At 45.1% G+C, this 12434-nt stretch overlaps 2 protein-coding genes across 2 annotated transcripts in view; one reads left to right on the plus strand and one right to left on the minus strand.

The window, feature by feature from the left end:
- Nucleotides 1–1298: 1298 nt before the first annotated feature.
- YARS2 (tyrosyl-tRNA synthetase 2) lies at nt 1299–10024 on the minus strand. The gene is made up of 5 exons (XM_074939731.1): nt 9228–10024; nt 6605–6772; nt 5917–6072; nt 4950–5120; nt 1299–3328 (listed from the first exon to the last, which is right to left on the minus strand). The coding sequence occupies exons 1-5, from the start codon at nt 10007–10009 to the stop codon at nt 3169–3171; spliced, it is 1437 nt and encodes a 478-aa protein (XP_074795832.1). The 5' UTR covers nt 10010–10024; the 3' UTR covers nt 1299–3168.
- A 124-nt stretch (nt 10025–10148) lies between these two features.
- The window catches only part of LOC141977929 (uncharacterized), a 73525-nt gene continuing 71239 nt past the window's right edge, over nt 10149–12434 (plus strand). The window contains exon 1 of the mRNA XM_074939745.1: nt 10149–10774. The gene's annotated coding sequence lies outside the window, so the exon portion shown is untranslated. The remainder of the gene's footprint in view (nt 10775–12434) is intronic.

The following is a 12434-nucleotide window of genomic DNA, read 5'->3' on the forward strand; positions in this document are numbered from 1 at the left end:
AAGTCCAGACTATCCTAAAGAAAAAAAACTAGAATGTCTGCTTTCCTAGCATTATTGATTTATGTAATACACATGGGAAAATTGGAAAACTTTTTTGTTCCATGTTTATAGAACATCTAGCACAATGGAGGCTTGGAACACGTCTGGGGCTCCTAGGTGATACAATAATAAATGAATTCAGATTTTTATATAGATAATGCAGGTGGATGACCTGTGAGACGCTAGAACATCATGATGTACCCTATCTGAGTTAGAAGTTGCCTACTAATTATCAGGTTCAGGTAGAGTGGGGGTATAAGAGGGTCTCTGTATCACTGCATCCAGGCTGCTTGCGATATGTACCGTGCTCTTTGAGGGCTCCATATTAGCAGAAACCCATCTCCTCTTTGCCTGTTTGGGCTCAGAATACCACAGAATTCACTATTTTTGCTACAACTATTCTTTGCTGCAAGTAGGTGACTGACTTTTTGTCTCTTATCCTGTTGTGGTTTGCCAGTAACTCTTCTTACACTCAAGCTTTCCCTATTAGTGGGAACAAATTAGATTACCATACATGCTTCCTATACTTTCCCATGGTAGCATGGGTTCTGGAAGACAAGAGTCCAGTTTATAACTATGGAATGGGGAACCGAAATCATGGGCTGGGTTTTTGGACCTTCTAGAAAACAATGCAATAGCTGCTACTCTAGGAGATGAACTGCTGAATCTGACAATGTGTTTGGTGGGAAAGAAGATGCTAAGCTAGGCCACCTGCAGCACATTGTAGGAAGAGAGGAGGCAGTCTTGAGAATACAGCAAAAACCTTTCAACAAGTTTTGTCAATCATGGACCGCATTCAGAACTACTCAGAAGAAACTTCACCACGATTACTGTCAAGGTTTTGTTGTTCTCCACACAGCCTAGCTATATGTATCTTGGGTACTGCTATGTTGTTCAACTCTAATTCTTATGTGCCAGGGTAGGGGGGAAGCTTAAAGTTGGCTTCAGTGTCTAGAAAAAGCCCTGCATGGGATTATTTTTTAAATCCCCCTTCTGCTCCTGCATTGTTTCTTGCATTTTTAGCCCACTCCCACCCACAAAAACATTAGCTCCCCAAATCCCAAGAGACAGATTCCCCCATGCTATTAAAAAAAAAAAAAAATTGGTTAATATAATTAATAAATATCTTGCCTAAACCATGTAAAAAACACTTTAATATAATAAATTGCAATGAGGGATAAATTTGATGTCTAAGTACTAAAACTTTTATTTAAAAAACAAAACCTTACTTTACATTGTCATAAATAAAATTTTAGCAAACTGATAAAGTACAATTTACCTGCTCCTTCTATTAAGGCAGTGGGTACTACAGCAGCCACGGGATCCCAGTCCTGCCGCAGAACTTTAGTGCCTAGAAGTTCCTTTCTATCTGCCATGCAAACTTAATTCCGTGTTAAAATTATTTTAATTCCCTAGGCAGCGTAGCCCAGCCTACGCCAATGGCTCTCCCTTGTTGACGTAAGCGACACAAACTCAGTGGAAATAGGCTGGAGTATGGGAATGAAAAGTATTTCATGGTCATAGAGTTCTGGGCCTTTGCATTACAGGGTCTTGACTAATTACCTCCTCCTTTTTTCTTACCAACATTACTGGTAAGTGAACTGGAGGGAAGGCACATGGGTTTGGTTATGGGATCTGGTCAGATAGCTGGGCTGCTTCTTTTGTGCAGAAGTGTTGCTTTTGTGTGTTGTCTGTATCCGAAGAGGCCAATTTATGGGGTCCACAATGTCACTGCTCCTGTGGAAAACTGTTTGTTTGGACAGCTTGCTTATTTGCATTGCAACAATATCTAGAGGCTCAGGTACTATAATAGACAGTACATACACAAAGATGGTCCCTGCTTCAGACAGCTTACAGTTTAAGTGAGGCTCAGCCAGTCTGCTTTTATGTTGCATCTCTTATGTAACTTGCCTGATGAAAACCAGATCTGCCCAGGAAAAGATCTCTATTGTCTTCAAGCTTGAGCTTGTTTTGCCCTGCCAATTTACGTAGACTGCTCTCTTAGGGTGAAGTCAGCTTGGCCAAGGATTGCTCATTCTGCAAGAGGACTCTGGTGGCTCTCACTTCCAATAGGTTGATGGGCTAGAATTTCTCATTCCTTGATCATGTTCCCTAGGTCACGCACAAGAGCCTCCATTGGTATTCATCAGCATCTTGGGATCCAGGTTGTGGAAGGAACAGATCCACTATTACATACATGGCTTCTGGCTGCCCCTGAGATCAGCTACCTTCATAAATTGGTATTTTTACATTCTTATACATATCCTCTTTACAATTGTTCCAGGAAAGAAGCAGTAGGAACTGGTGTAATTTCTCCAGTGGGATAACTCCTATGCAATCGGGTAGAAGTTGCAGGTGGTAAAGACAGACTACATCTAAGCGAATCCAACATCTGATATTTCATTCTATCCTTTACCCACACCTCTTCTCTCCAATCACCAAATACTCCATGAGTTTAGGCTTCTAAACATTTCTGTAATTTAATGTTTCCTGATGGGCTGAACAGCTACCTTCATCTCTTCACAGCTCACCTTTTTGGATAGTTGATTTGCACTGGTTGAAATGAGAGCCCTGTTTAAACTTTCAAATTCTGTTATTCAAAAACATTAAAGTCTCAAACTAGAACACAAAACACATCTTTTCTAGAGGGGATAAGGTGGGGCAGGGAATAAATGAGTTTTTCATAACCCTGACAGCAAATGAGTAGATTGCCTTCTGGGACATATTTATTACACTGAGAATTCTGTCTTGGGGAACTGGTTCTGTGAATGATGACTGCTCTATCCCCAAAGGAATCCTGGGGTAGACTAGATGGAATATTTTGCTCCGAGTTTCTTTACTATATTCTTCACTCCATGACTCCTAGTATGTAGCAAACCTCTCCAATTTATTAACAGTCAAAATTAAAACAAATACAAAATTATTCATCTTCATAAATTTAGCTGCTTTTATCTGAACCATGTGTAGTAGGTAGAATCTCACATTGTGAGAAGAACGAGACAAAAACTACTTTCCTGTTGTGCTGTTCTTGTGAGATGTGCAATATGCACAATATAGAAAAGACAAGGTAAAATAGAGGCTTTGGGAAATTTAGTGTGACAGTATGTTTTAATTTGGTATTTCCTTTTGTCACAACTGCAACCATTTTATAATGTAGAAGTTTTTCTTTCCAATCCTAAGTAGTGACACTCCATTCTTGAGGATATGTTGCCCAATGACAAGAACAGTTTCAGGATTAGTTACTTGAATGTAGTTTATAGCGACTCCACCATCTGTAATCTTCCGGTACCTTGAAACAAAACAGTAATTACAAGACGAAACTGATTGACTGTTGCTAACTCTCAAACATTCAGTTTAGAAAAAAAAATTACTGTATTAATGTTGGTGCAGGAGACTGGACAACTTGGGTAGTTCATAATGGAATATGAAACCATTTTCCTCTAGGTCACTTATTCAAGTTCATTTCAGGTCAACAGTGACTGGTATCAGTCACGTTCCTAAAGGATGCACCAATCCCCATCTCTGGCAATATGCCTTTGTTGAGAGGTGAGGTATAGGAAGAAACTGACTCTACTGCTATCTTTACATACATATACAACTCTACAGATAATATGATGGGGTCTAAATTAGCTATTACCACTCAAGGAAGATCTCTGAATCATTGCGGATAGTTCTCTGAAAACATCCATTCAATGTGCAGTGGTAGTCAAAAAAGCTAATAGGATGTTGGGGATCATTAGGAAAGGGATAGATAGTAAGAAAAAGTATCATATTGCCTGTATATAAATCTATGGTATGTCCACATCTTGAATACTGGATGCAGATCTGGTTGCCTCATCTCAAAATGATATATTGCAATTGAAAAAGGTACAGAAAAGGGCAACAAAAATCGTTAGGGGTATGGAACAGCTTCCATATGAGAGGAGATTAATAAGACTGGGACTTTTCAGCTTGGAAAAGAGATGACTAAGGGGAAATATTAGAGGTCTATAAAATCATGACTGGTATGGAGAAACTAAATAAGGAAGTGCAACACAAGAACTCGGTATCGCCAAATGAAATTAATAGGCAGCATGTTTAAAACAAAAAAATGGAAGTATTTCTTCATACAACACAGTCAACCTATGGAACTCCTTGCCAGAGGATGTTGGGAAGGCCAAGACTGTAACAGGGTTCAAAAAAGAACTAGGTAAGTTCATGGAAAATAGGTCCATCAATGACTATTAGCTAGGATGGGCAGGGATGTTGTTCCTCTGTCTAGCCTCTGTTTTAGAAGCTGATTCTATACCAGTTCTGTTCATTCCCTCTGAAGCACCTGGCATTGGTCACTGTCAGAAAACAGGATACTGGGCTAGATGGACCATTGGTTTGACCCATTCTTATGTGCCCTTCATCATTCATGGCTCTTAATCTGGTGCATTGCACCAGCAATAAATTCACTTATTTCAATATTTTGCTCTAGCCAATCAATTCTCTTGATGGCTCTTTTTCACTTAGTGCATTTGGAATTCATGTGTCATTCCTTTAGAACTCTAGAGAACTTTGTATGTTCCTGTGCACAGTAAAACCATACCAGACTTACTCATTTAATGAAATTTAGCAGATAGCAACATTCTACAACTCAGATCAATAGCGTGAAGGTATTTTAGCAGCACAGTTCAGACCTATCAAATTACTTTAGATTAATTTATAAGTTAAAGTGACGGTAGTGCGTTGTACAACTTTTACACCTATGCTTTTCTCCCACCTCAGTCTGTAGTATCAACCAACACCTCACTAATTGATTTCTCAGATGGATGACTACTAGGTGTTTTGATATAACTGAGGACTGAACAAACCAGAAATTCATTTCTAACAGAAGGTCTGCAAGTGTACAACTGCAGCCCATATAACAAACAAGTGGAACATACCCACTAGGTCCATCTGGAATGGCATTGGCTTTGTGACACAGGTCAAGTACACTCATTCCAGGTTCAAGCATCAATTCAGCAAATGGAGCTTCTCTGAAAAGTTCCTGTAATTCTTGGTCAGACATAGCCTCCAGTGCCTCCACGTTGCTGTAATACAGTGCTTTTGTACATCTAAAAAAAATTGTGGTTAACTAAATTAGGGTTCTCGTGTTTTCTTAATTAAAATTTTCTCCCCATGCATCTTTTTACCATAGTAGCCTACCTTCCTGCTGCCCCCCCCCCCCCAAAAAAAAAAAAAGTGAACTGAAACCCTTCAAACCTTGTCAATGCAACTCAAGGATAACAGTATCTGCAGAATTACATAACATATGCCTTTCTCCATTTTGTTGCCCTCCCCTCCCCCACTCAACTGTTCATGAATAAGGCTACGATTTAATCACCAGTACTTTTACTAAAGTCATAGGTCACGGGCAAGAAACAAAAGAAGTCACAGCCTGTACCATAAATACCCTGACTGAATCTTGGGAGGGTGGGGGTGAGTCTGGAGGGCCCATAGCACCAGCTGCCAGGGATGGGAGGGGGGGGGAGGGGAGTGGGGAAGCATCTTGGGGGGCCGGTCGCTGCTCCAGCTGCCTGGGGACTGCTGGTGGGAGCCACCGAGCTGTGGCAGCTCCTGCTGCCCCCAGGTCCAGCCGCAACAGCCACTGCTTGGACGGTCCCTGGGGCCAGCTGCCTGGGGCCGCCAGAGCAGTGGCCAGTGCAGCTCCCGGGCCGCTCCAGCACTGGCTGGCTGCAGAGCCACTCTAGCAGCAGCCAGTGTGACTGTCCCCAGGGCCAGCCGCATTGGCCGCTGCTGAAGTCACAGAGCCCTATTCATGAACGATCCACACAGTACCTCCCTCTGGTCATGAAAAGCACTTATCCTAAATAAGCCCGTAATTGGACAGAAAAATTAGTAAAACTTTACCTTTTAGCAGATTCCAGACCTTCTTTTCCATGAACAAGCTTAGTTACTTCTGCAGCAAGTCGTTTCTGAGGTCCCCACTTTTCAGGTTCTTTAGCATGCATTTCCATCATGTGCTCAATCTCCGGAAGAGGAAGGAAAGTGAAGAGTTTCAGGTACCTAAGGGCAGGGAGGGAATTATTTCATCTCTACATTGGTCAGTATATTAGACTTCCTTTCTATCTGCCATGCAAACTTAATTCCCTGTGTTAAAATAATTTTAATTAATCCAGATTGTAGATATTCTACTTTTTCAGACCTTTATTTCTGTTTGCAAAGTTAGGACAAACCATATGTTTTCTAGATTATTTCCTCAAGTGCATACTCATACACTTTCATGGTGGTGTCCCCAAGCTACTTAAAACTCAATGGTCCACTCTTCTGATGCTAACTTGTGATGCATCTACCAGTATGTGTGAATAAATGAAGTGCTAATGTCATGTACATTTATTAATCTGATGTACCTTATTTAATCAATAAAGACACATTTTCAAAAGAGTAATTCGCATGATGATAGTGGAAATCCATCTTACTGCATGATCTCATACTGTATCTATCTGTACAAAACATAGGCACATTTTCAGTGCTGCTGTTATATAGCGTTCTCTGGAGCAAATTTTGTGAAAAGTGAGGTTTAAGAAGAACTACTTGCCTTTCAACAGTGCTATCTGGCTGTCTAACAAAAAACTGATACAGCTCAAATGGAGAGGTCCTATCTCTGTTTAGCCAAACTGCATTACCAGCAGACTTTCCCAATTTATCTCCAGTGGTACTGGTAATAAGAGGCACGGTGATTCCAAACACATCTTCTCCCGTCACTCTGTGGGGAAAAGAATCACAATGCATTAAAATCATATTGCTTGGTAAGCTTAAATGTAACTTGTACTTGGAACTACTGGTCCTTCCGAGCTGCTTCTAAGCCTTTCACAGAGTAATTAGATTATACTAAAGTACATTTTTTAAAAAATTTGTCTTGCGAACTCACTGCCACTAAATGTTTGAGGCGACAATATTGGTGGGATACAAAATAAGCTATAGTTTTATATGTAATAATGAGACTATCCACTTAGGTTTTTAAAAAATTAGAAGTGATATATATATATATAAGCCTCAAGCTTCAGGGTAGAAGACAACTAGCAGCTAATAAAAGGTAAGGAAGAAACTTTCTCTGTTGGCAGGTTATTCCATAACAGGGAATTTGGCAGGTTCTTCTGAAGCATTTGGTTCAGAATACTGCATTAAGATGCACTGAATGTCAATTTTGATGTACTATAGCAGGGGTGGCCAACCTGAGCCTGAGAAGGAGCCAGAATTTACCAAGGTACATTGCCAAAGAGCCACAGTAATACGTCAGCAGCCCCCCACCCCGCTCCCAGCGCCTCCCCGTCCCTCCTTCCCCATGCCTCCCGACTGCCGCAATCAGCTGTTATGTGGTGCGCAGGAGGCTCTGGTGGGGAGAGAGCAAGGGCATGCCAGGCTCGGGGGAAGGGGTGGAATAGGGACAGGGCCTGGGGCAGAGAAGGGGGTTGAGCATTGAGCACCCCCTGGCACATTGGAAAGTTAGCATATATAGGCTCCAGCCCCGGAGTCAGTACCTATGCAAGGAGCCGCACATTAACTTCTGAACATCTGCATGCGGTTCCGGAGCGACAGGTTGACCACCCCTCTACTATAGCATATTGTAGATGTTCTTCTATGTTCAACATAACTTGTACAATACCTTTGAATGTTGTCTAGCTTTTTGAGAAGTGCCACGGCAGCTTTTATTTCCATTTCAACTACCAGCACAGGCTAGATCAAGCAGTCTGTTTGCATTTCACTTATTAGTACAGCAACAACACTCCACCACCATTGGTATCTGCAGTTGTTCCTTAAAAGCATTTTTCAGCTGCCTTTTCTCCTCTACTTCCACTTATCTATTGCAGTGCATGCTGCTATAAATCTCACAAACAGTCTTATATCTTGGAGACAGTCAGAGATGTTTAGAGGCCTCTTCTGTTCTTAACAGGCTAGTTGTTGCCATGATGCAGATTGCAATTACTGAACGTTAAATGCCTCCTGGTCTTTTATTATAGATTGTGACTTTAAAAAAAAAAAAGTCTGAGCAGCATTTCAATGCTGCTCCCTCAAAGTCTCTATATCTCAGGCAACCTGACAATGGAGGGTTGTACTGTCACCCAGACACCCAAGAGTTGTGTCTACTTATATATTAGAGATGTTAAAGAAAAATGATCATTTTTCATTTGGTGGAAAACTTGTTGAAATTTTGGAAAATATTGACCACTTTAGCGTTACCAATCCTTGCAATTTTATCAAGTTTCATATATGATACTTTACTTAACGCCCCAGATACTGGAGCCAAATAAGTATGAGACTCTCAGCTTTCATTTAAAAAATAAAAATTTCTAGCCCTCATGGTTACAAGGAAAAGCTTGAAAGTGTGATCCGTGTGTCCCTAAAGGCCAAAAAAACAGAAGACAAACACCCACCGTCTTTTTTTTTTTAAATAATTTAAGCCAATATTAACTATCTGAGGTCTGACTCATTATTTTTGAATACTTGAGCTTGGCCATCCTGAGTTCCTTGCATTACCTGACGAAACAATAAGGGAAAAAGCTTGACCCCTCCAGTATTTTAATATCACCCTCATCACTGTCACACTTGTGGATTAGGATGTGTGAAGCAACAGGCTTGAGCTTGAGATAGCCACCTCCTTGCTTTTAGATGACAGGTCCCAGCCTGCTAGGTGCCACAGGCCCAGGCCACTCGGCAGAAGACGGCACCTAGCAGGCTGGGACCCATCATCTCTCAGGGGCTTCCAGTGCCCAGCCCTATGAGACGAAGCAGTCAGCTATGCTTCTGCAGCCCAGGGCAATTTGGGATACGTGGTCTCTCTGAGGCTGCCCGTCTCTGAGAGAAATGAAGTGGGAGGCCAGGGTGATGCAGCTTGTGCTGGCACCTATCAAGGGCTGTCGAGCCCAATGAGATGAAGTGGTTGGACATACTAGCGTAGCCCATGATGGCACCTGGCAGGCTGGCCTATCGTCTCTCAGGTTGCCATCCCTGTGAGCGATGAAGCTGGTGGCCACAGTGGGGCAGCTCACGTTGGCACCTCAGGGGTTGCCAGTCCTGATAAGATGAAACATCTGACCATGCTGGCACGGCCGGTGGCAGGCCAGCCCCCCTCATCTCTCAGGGGCTGCCCATCCCTATGAGAGATGAAGTCGGAGCCTGCTGGTGCAGCCCAGTCACCCCCCTTGTCCCGCCGCCCGTACTTGGTGACGAGCTCATATCCGGACATGATGTTGCCCATCTGGTCGGCTCCCCCAAGCTGGATGCGACAGCCATGGTGGCGGTGCAGGTGCAGGAAGTCGTAGGCCTGCAGGGCCGGGTAGAGGAACTCGGCCAGGCTCATGCCCTCGGTGCTGCGGAGCCGAGCCTGGCAGCTCTGCCTGCTGAGCAGGGTGCCCATGCGCAGGCGCCGCCCGACCCCGCACAGGAAGCCCACCACCGGCTCGCGCCCCAGCCACCACGCGTTGTCCTGCAGCATCACCTCGCCCAACCGCGCGCCGCCCGCCGCGGGCCAGAACAGCAGGCGGTGGTTCTCGAAGAGCCTCCGCAGCCCCTCGCGCAGGCCCAGCGCGTGCGCCCGCGCCAGCTCCTCCGACAGCGGCTCGCGCTCCTTGGTGCGGCCGCTGGGGTCGCCCAGGCGGGCGGTGGCCCCGCCTACCAAGGCGATGACGTTGTGCCCCGCGCGCTGAAAGTGCAGCAGGCCCATGACGGTCAGCAGGTGGCCGACGTGCAGCGAGTCGGCCGTGGCGTCGAAGCCGCAGTAAACGGCCTGCGGGGGCTGGCCCGGCTCCAGCAGGGCGGGCAGCCCTTGCTCCGCGCCCTGCGCCGGGAACACCTCCTGGAACAGGCCCCGCTCGCACTGCGCCGCCAGCAGCCTCTTGGCGGCCGGAGCCCGCTGCGGCTGGTGATGGATCCGTCGGGAGAGGAGCCCGCAGAGACCCGCGGCCCGGCGGCCCCCCACTCGCCGCAGCGTGGGCGCCGCCATCTTGGCTGGCAAGGGCGGCGCGCGGGACGCTGGGGAAGAAGAGTCTGACGGAAGGGCGGGTCGGGGGCTCCTCCCCGATTGTCGCCGGAGCGGGCACGGCCGCGGGGCCGGGCTCCCGGGGCCCCGCCCTCTCCTGGGCCCTGCGTAAGGGCTGGGTACAGCAGCCCCTCCTCCGCCCCACCCCGTGTTCCGCGGCTCCTAGCACCGCATCGCCCCGGGGCCGGCTTCCGCCTTTTTTTTTTTTTTGCAGCCCTAAGCGGGGAAAGTGGCGGGCGCACGCTGCGCGTGATCAAGAAAAAAAATCCCCTTGTCAGAGAATGACCCTGTGCGCCAGCCCGGATTTGCAAAGCCTCCCGCCGTGATCCCCTCGAGCCCGCTGTTCGTCAGGCCCGCCAAAGGGCTCCTCTTTTCAGGACTCGCTCCCTGGCCAGTTTCATTTTTCCAGCCCCACGTGTTAGTTACATACGTTAAAATTACTGGAGTTTTAAACGCTTTCTTTTTTCTTAAAATATGTTTCTTGTTCTTAATATTTGGATTCAATGACACCACAATCTGATTTGATGAAAGTGGTTGGCTGCTGTTATTGGGGAACAAGTGCTGGCTGAACCTGCCAAAGGTGAGAGAGACTCTACTCCGGCTAGAAAAAGAGAAACTAGGGTCCCCCCTCCCGCCACTGGGCCATACCTAACCAAAATGGCATGCTTCTGGTTCAGCAAAGCACGTGCTTATTTTTAAGTTTGTGAGTGACTTCCTTGAAGTGATTAGGTAAGTACTTATGCGTGTGCTTAACTTTAAATTGGCGTCTAGAAAAGGGCAGAGGGGTTACAGACTCTGTCCCTATAGGTACCTTGAGTGGCAGGTGAAATGCTTTACCTACATAAAACAATACATTTGAGGTACTGGGGCATGATGATGTGTTAAAGAGTTATATTTATGACAATCAGTTGAAAAGGAAGTATGGAAAGACTCTGTGTACTAATATAAAATATAACTATCAGTGCTAAAAATGTTGCAATTTTATGTATAAATGATTTGTTATACTGCAAAATAATAAAGCAAAAGCAATTTAGCTCAGTGGTTTGAGCATTGGCCTGCTAAACCCAGGGTTGTGAGTTCAATCCTTGAGGGGGCCATTTAGGGATCTGGGGCAAAAACTGGTCATTGGCCCTGCTTTGAGCAGGGGGGTAGACTAGATGACCTCCTGAAGTCCCTTCCAAACCTGAGATTCTATGACATTAGATGTAATTTGTGGCCTTGGGATGCCTCGTGAATCCTTTCCAATAGGTCATTGTAGAATACTATGGAACTGCAATACAGTTTCCGTAGGAAATCAGATCAGCTTTAGGGAGTCACCTCTACTCCTGAATTTATTTAAAGTGTAATAGGATTTCACTAACAGTCCAAACCTGGTTGGTGGGCCATCTTTGGATACACAATCCCATGAAATAGGCTTCACTTATCCCTGTTTCGGTTATCTTCCTGATCACTTTGCTCCCCCTTCCCTTGCAAGGCATGCTCCAAATACCCTTTTCTTTACATTCCCTGCACATTTCCACTCCATTTCATCTGTCATGTGTTCTTTCTACACCTACCACATTTCTGCCCAGGAACTCAGGTCTTTTAGGAATGGTTCTTCCCTCCCCCCCCCCCCCCCCATGGGAATTATTTCTTTGCTTCTTGCTAGGTGACTCGCACTTATTCTACTCAGGTATCTGATTTTTACACCACTTGTCAGCTCAGACATTAACATATTGTAGTGAAAGTTCCTTTTAAAAATTCAAACTTTTAAGTAGGATCTTAGGTATTCTCTCTTATGGATACCACAGTCACAATGCTCTATTTGTAGCTATAAGATTCTTGAAAGAGGCTTCCATGTCTTCTGAGCCTTGGCACCTTTTTGGTAAAAGCAATTTCATTCATATATTACATATGTGGAATGGAATGCTTATCAGACTTTTAAAGACTGTAATTATTCTTAATCTCTTTTCTGAGGGAAGGCAAGTGATTTATAATTTTTTGTCTGCACTACCAGTTACATGAATTGATGAACTGCACTTTGCCATGCTCTGTGTTAAGCTTTATGGCAGGTCTGAATCAGGTAACATACTCTATCCACTCAAGTCATTCTGTCGGCTTATCAGATTGAAAATTTGATTGAAGACTGAACTTTAGTATTGACTTTTTTTTCTCCTTATGCTGGTTAGAGCTGGGAGGGAGTTTGGGTGCAGGATCTTGGAGAGAGTTTGGGTGTGGGAGAGGTGCGGGCTCTGGGAAGGAGGGTTGTGTGCAGGAGGGGCTGGGCCAGGGATGAGGAGTTTGGGGTATAGCAGGCAGGCTGCCTCAGGGCAGGGGGGCCAGAGAGAAGGACTCCCCCCAGCCCTCTCCCCAGCAGCAATCTCCACAGGAGGGGGGCCCCTCCGCAGCA

The sequence above is a fragment of the Natator depressus genome, chromosome 1, assembly GCF_965152275.1.
Source record: "Natator depressus isolate rNatDep1 chromosome 1, rNatDep2.hap1, whole genome shotgun sequence".
In the NCBI taxonomy this organism is placed as follows: Eukaryota; Metazoa; Chordata; order Testudines; family Cheloniidae; genus Natator; species Natator depressus.